At 36.4% G+C, this 19,790-nt stretch overlaps 1 protein-coding gene across 1 annotated transcript; it reads right to left on the bottom strand.

Annotated features, from left to right (window-relative positions):
* Positions 1-3,962: 3,962 nt before the first annotated feature.
* Positions 3,963-18,455, bottom strand: LOC18443428 (myb-like transcription factor family protein). Its single transcript, XM_011628444.3, has 3 exons — positions 17,990-18,455; positions 5,853-6,061; positions 3,963-4,952 (listed from the first exon to the last, which is right to left on the bottom strand). The coding sequence occupies exons 1-3, from the start codon at positions 18,252-18,254 to the stop codon at positions 4,422-4,424; spliced, it is 1,005 nt and encodes a 334-aa protein (XP_011626746.1). The 5' UTR covers positions 18,255-18,455; the 3' UTR covers positions 3,963-4,421.
* Positions 18,456-19,790: the final 1,335 nt, after the last annotated feature.

Raw genomic sequence — 19,790 nt, 5'->3', positions numbered from 1 at the left:
AAACAAAAAAAATGTTGGTCATGGTACTATCTTATTGCCCTGTTTCACCCATCTATTTCAAACCCATTGATGATGAAGTTTGCTTGAAACATTCATCTCAGAAAGGTGAGTTTCTTGAAGGATGGAAACCAACCTAAATATATAGATAAAAAAATAAACACATAAAGAGAAATAATTATGAAAGCCAAGCTCATGTGGCTTCCCATAAATATAGCACATTTCAACTATCTTTGTCATCGGGGTTCCATAACCACCAACAATTGACTAAATATGGGCCCATATTATTTGATTGGCTCTTCATTTAAAATATTCTTTAGTTTTGGGGGAGTTTTGGCAAGTGGAACCTATTGGAGATTTCCAATTATGAAATCTAGAAGGCAGGAAATTGAGTATCGGGTAATAGAAAATACTATGTTTGGTTAACCAATCCAGAATTCAGGGGATTTTGGAAAACTATGTTTTTGGTTCAAGCTGAAATTCATTAAATTAAGAGATTTGAAAATTAGCCTATTTCAACCATTTGTTAAAGTTATGGTTAGTGATAGGGTAATGTTTGTTAAATGAATGAGATTTCAAAACTATAGCTTATCCATGGTAGGTCTAGCGAATTTGACACTCTTACATCATTTAAAAAGAAAAAGAAAAAAATGATAAGGTGAGAACAAGTTTAAGTGTTTTGAATTTATTTTATTTTATTTTTTTCATGAGTCAAATTGAGCTAATACCTTTAGTTTCTATATTTCTCACCATCAGAACCTATGAAAAATATAGAAAACTAATTTGAAAAAACATAATGATTGAAAATTCCCCTTGGATGGTTAAGAGCAAATCTGAGTACTTCAATGTTTTTTTTTTAGGTTGGATTGAGCTAAAGTTTTAGAAGAAGCCTATGATTATTCTTGGAAAAATATAATATATTTTTTTTAAAAAAATAGAATGATGGAAACACCTCCGAAACTCTACATCATAGATAACCTAAAATACTATTGATCGCAATTGTGAGATCTGGATTCGATGATCTAGAGGATTTCAATTTTAGTTTTTGTGTATATTGCAAGAATTTGAAATTCTTCTAGACATCTAAATAACTTGCACCACTAAAATTATTAAAAATTTCTATGTAAAAAACAAAATGAAGTTTTTCCCTTGAAACTTTGAGGGTTAGTTTGATCATTTTATTTTATATAAAATTAGGCACATGTACTCTCCAAATTTCAACTGGACCTAATTTTAGAAAGAGAATAAAATATTTGAGGGTTTGTATAAATTTTTAAAATAACAAAATAGTCCAAATTTGTGATTTTTTCATTTTCTATTTTTTTGGGCAATTTACTCTACCATGTGGATCTAGATTTCTCATTTTTGAGAAGTATGACCTTACCTTCACTGTACCCTTTTCGAGAAATTTTAATGTGGTCCCTACTTCATGAAGTCATTGTGTCCTCCCAATTTATAAGCTCTAGAAAGAAATTGATAAGGCAAAAGATTTTGTGCTCCTGTGCATTAGAGCATATTGTCCATTCATTCCCTCAGGTAAACCTCAATCTAGGAGAATTTTTAGGACATCAATTTTTTTGGGATGTAACCTCTTTAACATATATACTAACCTCAATAAACAAAATTTCCAAATTACACTCTCTATGCACACGAAGAAAATGACATCTCAAGATTGAATGGAGATGGTCCAAATTTTGGAGGGTGAGATCTACGTGTTAGATAACTCAAATGCCTAACTTTTTTTTACAATAATCATTCAGGGATTCTTAGGTGGTTCTCAAAATTTCAGATCAAAAGAATCCTCGAAACCAAGTCTCTGCTCGAGGGGGTAAAGATATATTGTCCTTCCACTGGAGCATGGTATACACACCCTATTGATAAAGGTAACTCAATACAAAAACGGAAATTTGAAGAAACATTCTTGCTCTAGTCATCAGTGACAAAGTCAGGACTTAAGAAGAGTAACTCAAATTCGACATGGTACCACATTTGGAGGAAAACATTGAATCTGAGATAAGTTTCAGTAGTCTTGGGTACTCCATGTGTTTTCATAAAGACTTTGTTGAGCCAGACCGTGTCCTTGCGAGTCGACTTGAGGTCAGGACCCCAATTAGTCTTGGATTTTAATCACTCCAGGGGGAAATTCAAAATTGCTCCCTAGTACGAGTCTCCTCTGATGAGGCTCCCAATTTTTGGTTTTATAGAGAGCTATATCAGACATGCTAGAGAAGGGGTTCAAAAGAAGGTCTTCCATATTCCTCAAGACTGAGCACCAACTTTAAAGCACCCAAACCATTTACCTACTGAAAATTTGGAGCAAGGCCAAATTCTGAAACTCCATGATCGTTCACACATGTACTCTCTTTTCTTAGAAAATGAGCACTCCGGAAAATGTGGAAGTATTGCATGCATAAAAATACACAGCAGAAGTGTCTATTCTCAATTCTTGAGACTGTTGGTTGAGATGAACAATATTTCCAATGTTGAGCATTCATATTGTACACAATCTTATGCGGTATCGTGGGAGAGAGTCATTCTTAAGTGGTAAATTCGATGTATATAGAGAAGAATGTCAGACCATTTAATGTCAGACCATTTTTCAAACCAGTTCTTTTAGCCTGCTTATCTAACCACGACAGGTTTAGAACCTCCTGCAGAGAAATGATCAGTCAGTAGAAGGCACAGGCATTTGTATAAATATTATGTCACAGCAAACTGCTTACTATGGATAATTTAAAGAGGTCTTATTTTGACAACATGTACTTACTACACAGACCATGAGGAAATTTGTGACCAACTCTTATATGGGCCTGGGCCTTGTAGTTGATTGGGCTGCAACTGACTATCCCAAAGACAATGTCTCACTTGTCCGAATAGTGGCTTACACATGCTATTCATAATAAGAGGTTCCATGCCGAAACTACTTTTTATGTGAAATGTGTGGAGGGAAAGAAATAGAAGAATCTTTGAAGGTAAGATGAGCCCACAACCATCCTTCTCTACCACCCTCCTCCTCAATGTTTAGGAAAGAAATAGAAGAACCAGCCTCCTCCTCAGTGTTTAGGAAAGAAATAGAAGAACATTTGTAGGCAGGAATTTCAGCTTTCTCTACCAGCCTGCTTCTCAATGTTAAAAAGTAAAGGCCAATGTGGCAACCCTGATTATGAAATTGAAAGCTTCAAAAATGGCACAGAAGTGTTTTAGAAGAACCATAGGCAAGAATTGCAGCCTTCTCTACCAGCCTCCTCCTCGGTGTTAGAAAGTAAAGCCAAATGTGGCAACCCTGATTATGAAATTGAAAACTTAAAAAATGGCACAAATGCCATTGATATGCTGGTACTTTAAGACGCACTAGTTTTAGAGCAAAAAATCCATCATTTTTTTGTTAGATAACCGTCAATGTCAAAATTATCAATTTGAAAATTTTACTTTACCAAAACTCCAATTTTCCATAGGATATTGAAGCGCTGCTTTCTTTACTTTTTATCAAGAGGTCTTGCAGGAACTTTTTCCTTTCCCCTGACAAATTCACTAGGTTCATAAACAACACATCCATTATTTTTCCTTTTACCATTTGATTGGAGTATCTACCGATTGTCCAAGATCTCAATAACCAAACTGAATCAAAATAGGTTAATATTGAAAGAAAAAGTATCGATAAAGCTATATAATTCTAATATAAAAAGGACACAATTACTATTAATTGTTAGATGTGAAATTAAATGACTAACAATGTGGGATCGATCTTTATGACCCACCCCACTGTAGGATCTCGAGAACCCCTTAGCTTGCGAAACTGAGAATCCCAAGCACCGAAATCCCACTCAAAATCGTGTACATAATTGATTAAATACAAAATAAATGAATACAACTATAAATCGAATACGAAAAATAAAACAAACATAAAAAACACACAACACACGATTTACGTAGTTCATCCGTAGGTCTACATCCACAGCCTTATCTTTAGACAAAAATATAAGTATTGTCATTTAGCTATCACCAAACCCAACACCCACTGTAGAATTTTATATCAAATGACTAGAAATAATTATGACCTTGTACCAAAAGTGAATGATCCTTATAATATAGGCGTTATACAGTTGACTCTCGCTTGTGAATCCTCAACCACTTAGAGAGAGAGAGAGAGGGGGAAGGAACTGTATGAATACTCGATTATTCAATCAAACCCCGAAACCTACATCTGCAGTCCATTTTCCCTAACTCCCATGAACTTGTCCTTCCATTACAACAAAATAGAAAAAAAGAAGAATAAAAACCATGATCCCCATATATGTATCCCTCCCCAAATTCTTCTTGCAGAGAGGAGACAACCAACAACTATGATCCAAAAATAAGAAAAGATAGAACAAAGTTAGAGAGAGAGAGAGAGAACCAATGAATCCAATCCCCCAATTCACCACTCAAACAGCATGTATTGCACTTCCGCCATTAGCACCGAGTCCCGCTCCAGGGTTAGCATGAAAAGCCGATTGCCTTGCAGGCCCACCCAGGAGCCTTGCAGTCAGATCCGACGGCCCAGGCTGGCCAGGAGCTTCTCCAAGGCTCAGCTTCGACATACCCACAAGCTCATCCACATTGATTGGGCTCTTTGACACCACAGCTGTAGGCTTAAGCACTGCATGTGTTTCTCTCTCTCTCTCCGGACCCAAAGTTTCTCTTTCTTTCTCTAAGCCTGGTGCCATGGTTGCAGGGGCCCAGAATGGAAATGGGACAGGGATTGGAACATAGGGAGAGTAGAAGGCAGGGAACATCATGGGGAAGGGGCACGCAGGCGATTCGACCGTGTCTATTTCTCTTGTATTATTCGTCGATTCCATTGATTCGCACTCAAAGTCAGGGGCCAGGCGCAAGGGCAAGAGGCCATTGTCAGTGGTATCTATGGCCTCCTCATGCATGCAATCCTCTTCTGGAACAGGCGGGGTGTCATTTGACTGCAAATGTGCGAAGGAGATGAATTGGGGAGGAGGGAAGAGGAGAGAGAGAGAGAGTAGCAAATCAAAACAAACACAAATGAGGGAAGAGCAAATGATTTCAAGTTAGCAAACATTTACAAAAACACACACACACATGGCAAACACGCATGCATACACAGAGCATCCGAACATGAATAGATGCAACAAACAAGCCAATATGAAAAGGTCAAATCGCCAACTGCACTATGATAATAGTTGTCTTCTTGTATACTCCAGAATCTTGATAACGATTTTGGGTATTCTACAACATTTACTCGGGATCATTCTGAACTTTAAGAGGGTGTCTATGTGGTTTAAGTATCACAAAAATACAAGTACAGTTAAGTAATCAGAACCAGTCTTTCAATGTTCTCATATTTGTCCAGCATTGCTGCATGTATATGAATTTTTTTACGGTTTGCAGCGTGAACATGGATATTGACCAAAATCGCACTCTACCATGAGAACTGACAAGTAATCAAAACAGCCCCCAAATCCTAAATACCTGTAAAGCATTTCGAATAATTTTGCAATAGGACAATATTCCACCTTAATTACCTTAAATACTTTAAATAATTGTGTAAATTTTTTTTTAATAATGGTACAAAAAATATTACTCAAAGAAAAAGTAAAAATTATAAAAATAACATGCAAAGTGCAATTGATAGCATTCTTTTACAAGTGCAAAAAGTTGGCTACCAACATTCTCACATGAAAAGCTGATCCAACAGAAATTTAGATTTGAAAGGCGACCCAGAAAAATTAAACAAATAAATTAATCGAAAGAATGATTACTTATTGACCCAAAATTGATTAGAAGGCCCATTAAGACCTATCAAATATTCCAATATATATAGCTGCATGGATTATAGAGCTTACCCTATCTGCAACAATGTCAAAGAGGCTGGTGCGCCTCTTTCTACGAGAAGCATTGTTCTGGCGGATAAAATATTTCTGAGCATGGCTAGCCACTTGGGTTGGCGTCCTTGACGTCACAAATTTGCGGGAGATCCCCCGCCAATCCCCCTTCCCAAGCTTCTGGAGACCAACCAAGAACAACCGATGCTCCTCTTCTGTCCATGGTGTACCTACATGAGAACAAGGCGCAAATTTCAACCACTAAACCTCAAGGTGAGAGAAAGAGAGAGCTTATTTGCTTATCTATGGACTCCCAGGGCTACATTCTCATTCTTATTGGGGAATATGAGAATGAAACGATCTTATTTTACAATAAAACAGCTACTTTATGTACATATACATACATAAGCACGTAGACATAAATGTGTGCACAGAAAGAGAAAGAGAGAGAGAGAGAGAGAGAGAGAGAGAGAGAGAGAGAGATGTCATGGATATAGGTAATTCCATATTATTATAGATTTATTTAACACTAAAGAATGGCTCCTCCCAAATTGTATAGGGTCAAATGTTTTAATCCAATCCTTTTATAGTGCCACAAGGCAGCATTCAGCAAGCAGCTAAGGGTAAACACCACAGCTAACAACCGTTTCATATCCAAAAAACCCCACAGATGTCAATCAGAAAATAGAAAAGCCCACTAAGAACCATAAAACATAATCCCAACCCTTGATTTGATCAAATCTCAACAATTCATTATAATAATATACCTCTAGTAATCCACAATTTCCCAAAATACCCTAAGAAACTTGAAGTCGCTCATTTCATGCTGACATTCGGTCTCCAAAATGGTGTTCACTTATAAAGCCCATAGATACAGCCAAGGCAGATTTTAGGAAGAGCTTCAAAATGATGTTCAAACATTAAAGCACCTAAAAGGTAAAACTGATACTGGGTGAACTCATGGGAAATCAAAATTGAGGTTAGGTGGACCTATATGCATAGAGAAGCCAACAAATGGCTGCTAAGTCCAAAATGACCTTTCTCAATCAAATTATCTGGGGTTGACTCCCTTCAATGTATTCCTCTTCCTGTAAGACTCCGATAAGTAGCATTCATTTCAGCCATGAAAAGCAATTGCATGGATTTGATAAGCAGGCCGTACATACTAAAACACAACAAGCACTCAGCTTAAAACTCCATTCCTAGATTTTTAGTGACTAAAGTTGTTAGAGAAATGACGGAGCAGCATGCAGCACAATGAAATTTTAAACTCTAGACCAGTAAACTTACATTGGAGAACAAACATATCCAAAAATAGTAGAAGAATGTCTCTACATAAACCTGACATGGTTCAGTGAAAAGAATCAAAAGTAAATGAAGTTATAGAAATTGGACTTAGATTCCCAAAAGAGAAAACATAAGAAAAAGGTTCAAGGAATTAATAAGGAGGATCTTAAAACCAATCTTCTTCAAATAAGAAAAAAAAGGAGCTCAAAACCCAATCAATAGCTAAAAAAAAAAAATCAGGGAAAAGGAAAGCAATAAAGTCCTGCAAGGCGGAGGACATACACCGGCCAAAAGCAAAAGGCACCACAAAGCAGTTCAACCAAAAGTGGAACAGATTCCATAAATAAAGACCGACTTGCACAAATGACTCGATAAAATATAAATTTATCAGACACTGTAGATACTTGACAATTAATGAAAACAACTAGAAAGATACAGGGATTGTCTACAAAGAGACCATTTATTTTTTGTACAAGGAAGTCACAATCATTATTGTCCTTTAAATTTCAAAATGGGTGGTTGTAAGGGTGTCATTGAATAGATACAAAATTCTAAAAAACAATTTCTCGGCTTTCGTGACTCACCGCAAGCCATCCAATTTGACATCCAATGAGTTGGAATAGTTGTGACCTCCTTGTAATCAGTGTATTAAAAAGCGCTAGGCAGGTCCTAGGCGGCCTGGGGGGTCCAGGCCGCCCAACGCCTAGGCGGGCGCCCAGAACCTGGACGGCTGCCCAGTTGAAAAATCATACCAATATACCACATTCCAAGTTGAAAAAAAAAAAAAAAGATAGACATCGAGAAGAGAATTTTGATAATCCATATTGTTAAAACAGTAAACTATAAAACCATACAAGTGTAGGATATAAAAGTCAACACTCAACACAATAGAAATATACAGAAAGTTAGAAAATATATAGTCTAACAAAAGTCAACACTCATGACTCAACCCAACAGTCAACACTCAACACCAAGAGGCAAGAGTCTTTAGTCGTCATCATCATCATCATCAGAAGGAATATCAATAGGGCAAGCCTCATCATATGCATCAGAGTCGAGGCCATCATCATCAGAGTCATCTCCCTCTTCAATAAAAAGCTCGTCCTCCTCTGTTTCTTCTGAATCTGCCTCTTCCTCCTCTTCTTCTACCTTCCTTTTACTAGTATGTGCAGCTGGTGCAAATGAGGCCCTAAGAGTCTTGACTGCTCTACCATTTTCTTTGTGCTTCTTTGAACTCAAATATTGTATAATTTCCTTCCTGGTAGCCTCAGGAACATTTTTACACAGGGCAACGTCCCCCTTAATACCGGGAAGGTGTTTTTTAAACCGGTAAATGCCCCCATTAGTATCTTTTCCACAATAATTACATTTAATACAATTTTTATCACTTGGGTTCAAGTTATAACCATACTTCCAACCAGGATCACCACTCTGACTAGAACTTGGAGAAGATACTTCCATAGAACAAGGCCTATTTTCATCCTTTTCTGGTTCCTCTAACTTCAGAAGATGTTTAATCTCATCCCGAACTGCTTTAGGAACCTTTGTACAAGAAGCAACATTACGTCTAACACTAGCAATGTGTTTTTAGAATTAGCTAAAACCCCCATATCTTTTTCACAAAAATTACATCTTATACAATTTTTATCATTTGGTTTTGGGTTGAACCCATACTTCCAAGCCGGATCACTTCTTCTAGAAGTAGCAGAAATAGATCTATGCAAGGATTTTGTTCTCGTTTTTGTTTTACTTAACTTATATATTGCTTAATCTCCTCTCTAATAGCTTCAGGAACATTTTTACAATGAGCAACATCCCCCTTAATATCGGCAAAATGTTTCTTAAACCATTTTATGCCTCCTTTTGCATCTTTTTGACATTTGGATTCGGGTTGTATCCATATTTCCACTCCGACTAACTCCTGAATGAGACATTTCAAAATAAAACAAGCAATCTAAAAAATAAAATTTTGCACTTACTTTGATTGCTCGAACTCCAAACTTTGAGAAACACTTCGATCCAATTAAAAGTAGTTTTCTGGAGGTTTCTTTCTCTCTAAAAGGGGTTCTTGTGGGTTTAGGTTTTAAATGAACCTAAAACCCCTCCTTCTAACCTTTTATATCTTTAAAAATAAATAAATAAATAAATAAAAACCATTTCTACCTCTGGGCGGGCCGCCCAGGGACCATCGCCCAGTTTGGTCGCCTAGGCCTGGACGATGCACCCAGGCCTTCTAAACCGCCTAGGCATTGGGCAGTCCGTTTTTATGAACATTACTTGTAATAAAGATAAATGGTCTCTTTATAGACAATCCCATAGATACCAGGCTAAAATTCAAGAATTAGGATATGGATATCAAGAATTTACCTTAAATGGCTAAACAAACCAAGGCCTGTTTGGATGCCCGCACAACTCCATCAAGCAAGAGAGTTATTCATAAATGTGAAAAAAAAAAAAAAAGTCCACTTTTTTTTTCAGTTATTGCTGAGTGAAGACATTTTGGCAGCATTTTGCTGATGAATGGGGTTACAAAAATCAGTCACCCTGGAACAGTGAAGTGGACCAAACCGGCCATTTTTTCAAAGGCCGTAACCCCAAAATATGGACTGCCCCTAATGTGACCAAAGGAAAAATCAAGAGCGAAAAATAACATCACCAGGCAAACATTTCAATTAGCCAGGTCCCAAAGAAAGTCGTTACATGTGAAGATTTCAGCTCAGCATATTTAGGCAGAACAAAAGCCTTTTTTCTTTCATGCTTTTCCCGGAGGTATGGAGAAAGCAGCAATCAATAGGATTTCCCTAATCTTCCCTTCCCGAAAGGAAGAACGTGAAATTCTTTTTCCGTTGTGCAAGGACTAAGAGATTGGATCTAGCTATGAAACGAGAATAATGCTTGGTATAAATATAATATAAATAACTATAAGTAGATGTACAACCAAGCAGGCCAAGCTAGTAACGCCTGAGCAATTACCTTGCAGAACTATTGCTCACTAGAGCGTGCACAAGAAATGACTTGTGCGCACAAGTATGATATGAATTGCACTTGAAGGATTCAACAGCTTGCCCGCTTTATTCGGTAAGCCTGCCTATCAATGCAATAGCTTCGGAGCAAGCTATGTGGTTCTACAGCAACCAAATTGCTCCTAAAGCGAAGCAGCTTCTAGAAAGAAAGTTGTAGCCACTAAGCTATTTTAGTTTCTTTTTTGGCTCCTAAAGCTGAAATCTTCACATGACAAAACTAAGTTGGAAATTGTCACAAATAATGAATTTCCCACTAGTATGCTTATTCATTTGTAAGCACTTCTTGTGCAACTTGATAAGTAGACGCTTGGAATGTTGGTTATCGAAAAAAAACCTCAAACATTAAAGAGAAAGGTCAAATAGGCATAACAGGATAGAATCAAAATAGTCAAAATTTCAAGTAGGAGGAGGAAAGAAATGCTCTCTAACAAGTAGGCAAAGAAACCAAGAGAAATCAAAGGCAGGAAAGCACATAGAGCAAATCAAAACTACAAAATTATTTGAGAAATTCATTGTACCTAGATCAAGTAAAAATACCCTAATGCTTTGAAAGGTGGCCCTTCAGCACCTTGAGACATGCTGAGACCATATCCACCTCTCCCAGGCAAATTGGGGCGCCTAGGTCTGCCTTGGTGACAGAGGTGCCGTCTAGCGCCTTGGCACAAGGCAGATAACTTGCTGCCCCTCCCCAAGAACATAAATAGGCCCCAAGAAAGGGTAATTTTCGTCATTCCCGCCGCCCCCCCCTTCCCCCCCCCCTCCGCCCCCAAAGACCTTCTAGACAAAGACAACCCCTCTAAAACCTAGATTCAAGAAAAATCTTCACAAAATCATTTTTTCTTTTTTTTGGTGGTACTTACAAGTTGTTACAAAATTGAAAGGGATAAGAAGCAATTGATTTCAAGACTGGAAAAGGTGTTTATGACGGTGTTTTAGCAACCAAAGCTTGCCAAATTGAATCAACTTTGATTAGGTTTCAAAGTTTATTTCGATTTTGGGTTTGTGTTCATTTATACTTTTCAAGATTGAGTTTAAGATCAGTTTTTTTCCTATAAAAGATGGGTTTTGTTTTTGTGCTTTTTTTCTGAACGAAAAGGGACTTCGTAATTTTTTTTTCAAAGCCAAATTTGGACATTGCGGTTTTGCAATTTTTTTCTAGTATCTGTTTGGGTTTCCTGGTTACTTGTATCAAGAATTGGTTTTGGTTCAGATAAGTTTTCTAATATTCGGGTTTTGCTTTTGTGGTTTTCTTTTTTCCTAGTTTCAAATTTCGATTTGGACCTTCTGGTTCTGTAAATTCTCCTACATATTTTTCAAATGGATTTTGGGATTCTTTGGTTTGAAAGAAAATATGGGTTTCTTGATAAATGGCTTTTGTGTTAGTGCCTTTTCTCAATATTAGGTTTTGCGTATGTTTTTTTTTCTTCCTATTCGAATTTAAATTTTGGAACTTTTGGTTTTGTGCCGATTCGAGTATGGGTTTGGATTTCTTATTCACAGTTTTTAATATTGGGTCTTGACTTAGTAACGTTTTAAAATATTTGCTTGTACATTGTTTACTTTATTCAATATTATGGATTTTAATTTCTTGCATATGGCATGTATTCAAACTGAGTTTTGGTTTGGAAAATTTTTCAAGTTTATGTTGGCTATTTTACTCGTTTTAGTGAGTAGGTGAGAATATCATCTTCCAATTAAATAAAATTGGGAAAACATCTCCATACACCCTCTTTTTAGGTTTTATTTCCCAAGGTTCAAAACATATTTGGCAGCATAGAGATCCTATGTATTATATCTTTTAACTCCCTGTACCAACTACCCCCTTTGACTCCATCTTGTTAGCCCAAACAAAAGTTCAAAAGACATCATGTTTTCTAGTCCTTTCTAAACCCCCTTCTCTCTCTCTTTTCCCTTGTTTCTCCCCAAACCTCTCTCCTTTTTTTAACATAGAAAAAAAATATATGTATATATATATTTTTTTTTATTTTTTATTTTTTATTTTTTAAGGGAAAATATATAATGAGACCATTTACCTTTGGTACAAGGTGGTCACACTTAATCTTAACCATTGGATGTGAGATTGGGTGGCTGCATTCATTTCATTGACCAAGCTCAAATTTCAAAAGAAATTTTCTCGAACTTTGTGACATACCCAAGCTATCAGATTTCACATCACATGGTTGTAAGTAATTGTGACCTCTTGTATAAAAGGTAAATGGTCTTATTGTATAAAATCTCATTTTTTAATATTGAAAAAAAAAAAAAAAAGAGAGGTTTTGGGAGAAACACAGGAAGAGAGAGAGAGAGAGAAAGAAAGAGAAAGAGAGAAGGGGTTTAAAAAGGAACAAAAAAAAAATGATGTCTTTTGAACTTTTGTTTGAGCTAAAAAGATGGGATCAAATGGGGTAACGTTGGTCCAAAGGGTTAGAAGACATAATACATGGGATCTCTATGCCACCAGATATGTTTTGAAACCTTGGGTCGGTAGAGAAATGAAACCTAAAAAGAGGGTGTATTGAGATATTTTCCCAATAAAATTAGATGAACCGAGCTGGAAATACGCCTCTTTGCCTAATATAAAAGATAAAGATCAGGTGGACTGCAAATTTTGTAAGAATATTTATAATGCTAATTTACAAAAATATTTATAATGCCAACTTACAAAAATATTTATAATGTCGACATACATCAAATAAAGAAACATTTTACCAGAATTAGACGCAATGTTACCCATGCAAGTTCGTACCGGAAGATGTTCGGAGAGAAACATTGGCCCATTCAACGTGGGACAGGGGCAGAAGATAAGAAGAAGAAACATCAGAATATTTTGAGATCAGGTAATGCTTTTGAGAGGAAGAAGATGCTATTATTATGTTGAGGACGTGGGGCCGGAGATGGGCTCAACTACAATTAGTAAGCAAGGGGTAGTTTCACAAAGGGACCTATCAGTTTATTATTTTACTCTAAACCTGAAGTTGTGGATAGAGACAAGAAGCATAATCTTAAAGAGAACCACTTTGAGAAGGAACATAAGGTCGGGCCTGTCAATACATAGCCCAATGGATGCACCAAGCAGGCATTTCTATCAATACCACTAGACTGACAAGCTTCCAAGCTATGTCTGAGGAGTGTAGTAGTTTGGGCCTGGTTTAAGGCTCCTACAGATTAAGAGCTCTGGGAACCTTTGCTCACAAACGAGTATCCAAAAGGCCTGCAAGGATACATGGGGAAGTATGACGTCACAAAAATGAATGATTCATGAACTAATAAGAACGGAAGAAGTATCATGAACTACATGATGAAGTGTCTAATGAGGACAATGTCTTTGAAGCCTGTTGATTTATGCGAGGTAACTTACAACACAAACCCATTTTCAGCACAGTAGACCAATTTAAGAGGAGGTAAGTGAGCAGGATGTTATTCGACTACCACACTGTTATTGGAGAAGAGGTTGCACATTTTCTGGGCATCATGTGCAGCATGGCATTGACCTTATGCAGGCGATTGCTAAGTAGAAAATTGTGATTTTTATGAGAGAAAGTAGACAATTGTGACTTGACAATTAAGGAGGCAAAAGCCATTATTGTTTTCATGTACAACTACACACAAATCCTGGCCATGCTGAGTAAGTTCACAGAAGAATGGAGCTGGTGAGTAAGGTGTGATAGGGTTTGTCACTCTTATAAGTCCCTTAAGACAATATTAGCCCAAAAAGACAAGCTCAAGGCCATATTTGTCTCTAAAAGCCCAAGAGCATGGGTCCAAGCACACAGAGGAAGAGTGTAGTATTGTTTTGCATCCCATTGGAATGGGTTATTCTACTCCCTCTAAGTATTTGATCCTTCGTTGAAAATCCTACACAGTGGATACTGAGAAGTAAACACCCATTTATCATATTTACAAGGCAGTTGAAGTTGCTATGGAACAGATATCAAAGAATTATGGCACAATAAGAGGAAGTAAACACAATTTTGAAGATTGTAGATGACAAGTAGAATAGCCAACTACATAGGCCCTTACATGTAGTTGCAGGGTACTTTATCCACCCTGCTTATCTTTATAATGATTATGAGAATGATTCCAAGGTTTGGATCATGGATGGATCCAACATGTGCAATATGAGACTCAAACTCGACATGGACCTACGAGACCATAAAATGATAAAAGTTGAATAAGCTTAATGAAGTCACATGGTACAGATAAAGCAATACTGCAGAAGTTTAAAATTCATCCAAGAAATTTTTGTACTTTTCATTGTAAGTTTATGATTTCAGTACTTGATTTATACAACAATAGATATAAAATAGTAAATTAGTAATACAAGTATAGTATAATAGTAAGTTAGTAATATAATTACAATATAGTACTACAATTATACTTCTATACTTTATAAATTTGTCTACAATAAACGTCATTGCTGTGTTATGTAGTTCTATTGTGGTACATACATGGGGGGAAAAGACCTGCACTTGCAAAGCATAGCCCTATGCAGCCACTAAAACTTCAAGGAAGAGCTCAAGGACAATAGAAGAGGAGGAGGCTGAACCTGAGGAGAATGAGGATAAGAGCACTATGTAGAGAAGGGGGATAACTAGGATGATGGCGGCTTGGCATTAGATGCAAGTGATACTGTGAAAGTAATGATGGAGATTGTGATGATGATCATCTGGAGGCTACAGACCTCGACAAGGAATCTCAGATTGTACTATGATTTTTTTTTTCTTGTTTTCATTTGGAACTTGGGAGTGGACTCACAGATCCTCTGATACCTTTCGTAATTCGCATAACATGGCAAGTATATGTTTAATCCATAAGGCCTATACCGACTTATGGTCTACAAATCCGTAGTTACTATGTTAGAAGTATTTGTTATTTTATTTCTAGTTCAATTTAGAAGTTTATGTAAGTTTTTCTAGATTTTAAGTTCCAAACTGACATCTATAAACTAAAGGACAATCTATAAACTAAAGGACACAAAACAAAGTCAAATATGCTTTTCATCTCTAATAAAGTCATATCTATGGGGTTTGGTATTAAATCCAACCCCTCCCCCCCCCACCAAAAATAAAAACTCATTGTTTTTGAAGTGCATCCCCCTTCCCCCCCCCACCAAAAATAAAAACTCATTGTTTTTGAAGTGCATCAGTCATGAGGCTCTTGCTTCGGAGGCCAAGGCGCTCCTTTAAAACACAGGTCTAACTTAGCCATGCCTAAAGACAACATCCAGAAATAAACAACAATATAAATGATCTAGAGCTAAAGCCAATAAAAGAAAACATACCTTTCTTAAAGAATATTACTATTATACTGATCCAGAAGTGAACGAATCATGTAGCCAAATCTAATGGAACAGGAAAAAGATTAGCTAACCAACCTGCTAAACCTAATCATTCTAATAACTGACATTTTCAGTGTTTCACCAATTTTCATTTAGAAATATGGTTCCACATGTTAAGAGTTGGTAGAAATATTGTAATGTATCACTAGATTAACAAATAGAAACAATTTCTATCTTGGGCAGAAACAGGGGAAGAGATCTTGGACAGAAACAAGGGAAGGGCGTCTTAATCTTAACGCACCCTAGAAACACTGCAGGAGGGTTGACTGCTGTTTGGGATTTTCGGGATTGATAGAAAATCCCCCTAATTAATATTAAAAAATAGAAAAGCCCCCTAATTAATATTAAAAAATAGAAAAGTCCCCCTAATTAATATTAAAAAATTCCCCTAATTAATATTAAAAATCCCCCTAATTAATATCAAAATCCCCCTAATTAATATTAAAAAATAGAAAATCCACCTAATTATGATTTTTATTAAGAAAGCAAGATATTTTTAGCATGTAGTGCTATTGTTGCATTGTGCATGCATATGAATTCGATTTTTTTTTTTTTTAAAGAACAACATGAGTTTGTCACTTTAATTATTAGAAATATAGAAGATTGGAGCTCTCGCAAACTTGAAATAGGAAAATGCTTAGTCATACAACATTGTTAATATGGACAATAGGCCGCATAGGCCTTATGGATTAAACGGACTAACAAACCATACAAACAAAGATAGGTCTCCAAAATTTGTGAGTCCCCTCCCAAGTCCCAAAACAGCAAACCAAAGAATCAAATATCAAATTGCAAACTGAGATTTATCATCAAGGTCAACAACCTCATCATGAGTATCACTACCATCAACATCAACAACATAATCACCATCCTTGCATCTGATGCCAAGCCATCAGAATCAGGGTTACCCCCCCTCCTTTTTAGGAGGAGAATTGACAATTCTTTCCCATGCATGAGGCCCACCCGCAGGGGCTCCAGGACATCCACCTTGGCCAAGGGGCTAGGTGCCCGCCTAGTCCACTTACATTGGCACCAAGAGGTCCCCCTTCCAAGCACCCAAGCAGGGGGATTAGGGCCTTGGCCCACCTCAAGGCACCAGCGCCGCCTGGGTAACAAGCAGGTCATTTTCTTAAGCACTAACTAAGCAGACCTTACATTGAATGTCTAATAGACATTTGTACGAGATATAGGAAAGAAGGAAAGAAGTCCTGATTGATATTCAGAACACCAAATATAGTTATCAGAAATTTGTCGACCCTTACAAATGTCAAGAAAAAAAAAAAAAACTAATACACAAATAAAGAGATCAACCCTAGTAATGAATGGATCACTTAGCTGAAACTAGGCCAGAAGCACCAAATGGTTTCAAAGTATTAACAGTTAAGAAACCATATTGCTCATTAAAAAATTATGAAGTCAAATATAAGGCACAAATAGGGAAAAAGTTATGATCCATGGATAAATCAAGAAAATATTACACAATAATTTTGAAGAACCTAGGTAAGAAGCACGCAGAAAAGTTTTTATCAATCAATGTTAAATAATCCTGAAAATTCCTTTAAATAGATAAATTAACTGAAAAAAGTGAGAATTTGATTGAGGGGAGCAACAGTACTCTTTATCTAAAACCAATTTTTAATCAAACGAGTGTGATTTTCAATTACTGGACCAACTGGAAAATCCAACATTTAATTTAACAAATCAAGGAAAGCAGAAAACAAAAATTTGAAAGATCAATTATCCAACCGAACCCAGGCCTTATTCACATTGAAAATTTTACTGAAGCTATGCCCTGCTAAGGCCAAAAAAATTAAACAAATCAATTAAGGGGAAAACTCAAACTTTCCTTTGAGAAAGGACTTCTACTAAAACCTGAATAGAAGATCCAGGAGTTCAATCCATAAAAAGGCTTAATTTTTCTTTAAAATGGTGCCTTTACCAAATCAAGAGTTGGTTTAAACAATAATGAAACTAATCGAGATGATTAAACAAATACTTTTGCCAAACCCCAAAAAAAAATTTGATCCATCAAATCGACCCAGAAACTCAAAGCTTTCTTAAAGCTGCCATTTTTACCAAACCCATTATGTTCACATCCTATAATTCCATATTAATTGACACCCTAACCTTTGCTTGTTTTTTTGAAAGCAACACCGAACCTTTCCGAAACTCTGGGTTATAAACTAGCAAACGACACTAGATTGAAAATGAACCATCCTCCCCTCTAGATGAATGATTCAAAAGCACAATTTTTCTTCTAAATTTGATACCTTTACTAAATCCATAGAAAAATACAAAATAAATTAAAAAAAAAAGAAAAGAAAAAGGATTAACCAACAAAAAGAATCAAATTCTTATATCTCAATGAATGGAACTAAGAAAAAAACCGATTAATAAGAACAAGAAGAAAGCACATACCTTGACGAAAATATTAACACCAAAACCAATAGATTGATCATACGAATACAGAAAGAAGAAGATATCTTGATTCAAGTAAAGAAAAACCTCACCTTTCTTTCTTTCTCGACAATTCGACGAGCAAGAAGCCTGAACTAGATCATCTGAAGCATAACCATCTGCAACAGCAGGTGGATCAGAGGGATCAGGAGATGAGCCAGGGTTATTCGAGCCCGTGTAATGGGTGAGGTTCCCCATACTAGCGCTCTTCTTGATGGAGCCATCAGTTAACCTAACACCAAAGAGCCTCACCACTCGAGAAGGGCAGGTCCTGGAGTTATGGCCGTTGTTGCTACAGTGAGAGCACCGCCTGGTCATGGCGATGGCGAGATCGGCAAACGCCGGGCATAAAACGCAAGTGAGAGAAAGGAAATGCTACAAGCTCCCCCTTTCTCTCTCTCTCTAGGCTCTATCCCTTTCTCTCTCTACTGCTTTCGTTTTACGGTGACCTTATTCAAAAAGGGAAGACGGAGAAAACCTTCTCTCTCCCCCTCTCTTAGTTTCTCTCTCTAGGTTTTCTTCTCCAAATGCTTCTCTCTCTAGGTTTTTGAGAAAATCTGGTTCGTGATCGAGGGTTTTCTTTTTGAGGTCTGTGTTGTTTCCTTTTAAAGGGGACGATCGTGGGATATGCAGAACTTGCGTTGGAACACGCGTCGGTGTTTTTAGAGAGAGAAAGGAAGAGAGAGGAGAGAGATTGAGGAAGAAGTGGGAGAGGAAATGCCTGAATTTAGAAAAGAGAAACGGACATGTCCGGATTTAGAGAGAGAGAGGAGAGAAGTCAGGCTTTTTCCATATTTTAGAGAGAGAAATGCGAACATTCGCACGATTTAGAGAGAGAAACTGAAAGATCTTTAGAGAGAGGGAGATGAAGAGAATAAGTAAGTTGTCGGGGTTAGTGGCCAATGTGCTTCAATCACCAAAATGCACAAATCTTTTGTCTAAATGACCGTTACTAACGAGACTGATGTGAAATAAATCTGGCTGGATGTTTGGAAAAATGAGGAACAAGCCAATGAGAGTTCGAGGACGCCACGGAATTCGTCCGATAAAATGAGAAAATATACGGCCACAAATGGCTTTTTATTTAATGGAAAATTTCGTAAGGAATTCTAATTCATGGTATTATTTTACGGTAGATTTTTTTTCTGTTTTTTATTTTAAGTGGCATAAAAAAACTTTAAAGATTTCACCATATCCCATTTTTTTTTATATGTTTCTTTTATTTATTTTGATCATAAAAAATAATCTCAAAAAATCTTTTTATACTATTTCAACTCAAAAAAAAATTTAATCGATAAAAAACAAAATTAAAAATTTTAAAAAAAAATGGATTGAAATGATATAAAAACATTTATTTGAGCTAATTTTTATAGTCAAGTCAAAAATCAATTAAAAAGTGAGATAAAAGAAGAGTCGAAAATCAATTATTGAGTGAGATACGAGAAAAGGGGATCGGTTGAAAACTTTAAGGGTTTCTTATGCTTTGAAAGGTAAACGGAATGAGGTTTCCTATGAGAAGTTAGAGTTCTATTTTAAAATTTTCCCTTTATTTAGGAACGACTTGTACGACTTGTACTCAAGTGGAAATATAGAAATTCGAAAATATCAACAAAATTTCCTATTTTACCCCTATCGGATTGAAAAGAAAAAGGGTGAAATTTTCCCTTAATACGTCACATGCTTGAGTAAAAGAGCTGAGTTGTATTAGTGATACAATATAAAATTACAGTGAATACTGCATCGACAAATTAACTACGTTTTAGTGAAAAATAAAAATTTAAAACGGAATCACAAGAAGAAAGAAATAAAATGCGCAGATAATAGTATTTCGGCACGGGCTTATAAACAAAAAAA

This window comes from Amborella trichopoda, chromosome 5 (genome assembly GCF_054954075.1).
Source record: "Amborella trichopoda isolate Santa Cruz 75 chromosome 5, AtrichopodaSantaCruz75HAP2 v2.0, whole genome shotgun sequence".
NCBI lineage: Eukaryota > Viridiplantae > Streptophyta > Magnoliopsida > Amborellales > Amborellaceae > Amborella > Amborella trichopoda.
Note: the sequence above shows the minus strand (reverse complement) of the source record. Positions and strands in the feature narration are given on the sequence as shown.

What these genes read in the sequence shown, in the direction of transcription:
- LOC18443428 (XM_011628444.3), bottom strand. Translation starts at nt 18,254, where the DNA reads ATGACCAGGCGGTGCTCTCACTGTAGCAACAACGGCCATAACTCCAGG. An exon ending in TTGTCGAGAAAGAAAGAAAG is followed by an intron (nt 6,062 to 17,989) that starts GTGAGGTTTTTC and finishes GTTCTCATGTAG; the next exon opens with GTACACCATGGACAGAAGAG. An exon ending in TTGACATTGTTGCAGATAGG is followed by an intron (nt 4,953 to 5,852) that starts GTAAGCTCTATA and finishes GCACATTTGCAG; the next exon opens with TCAAATGACACCCCGCCTGT.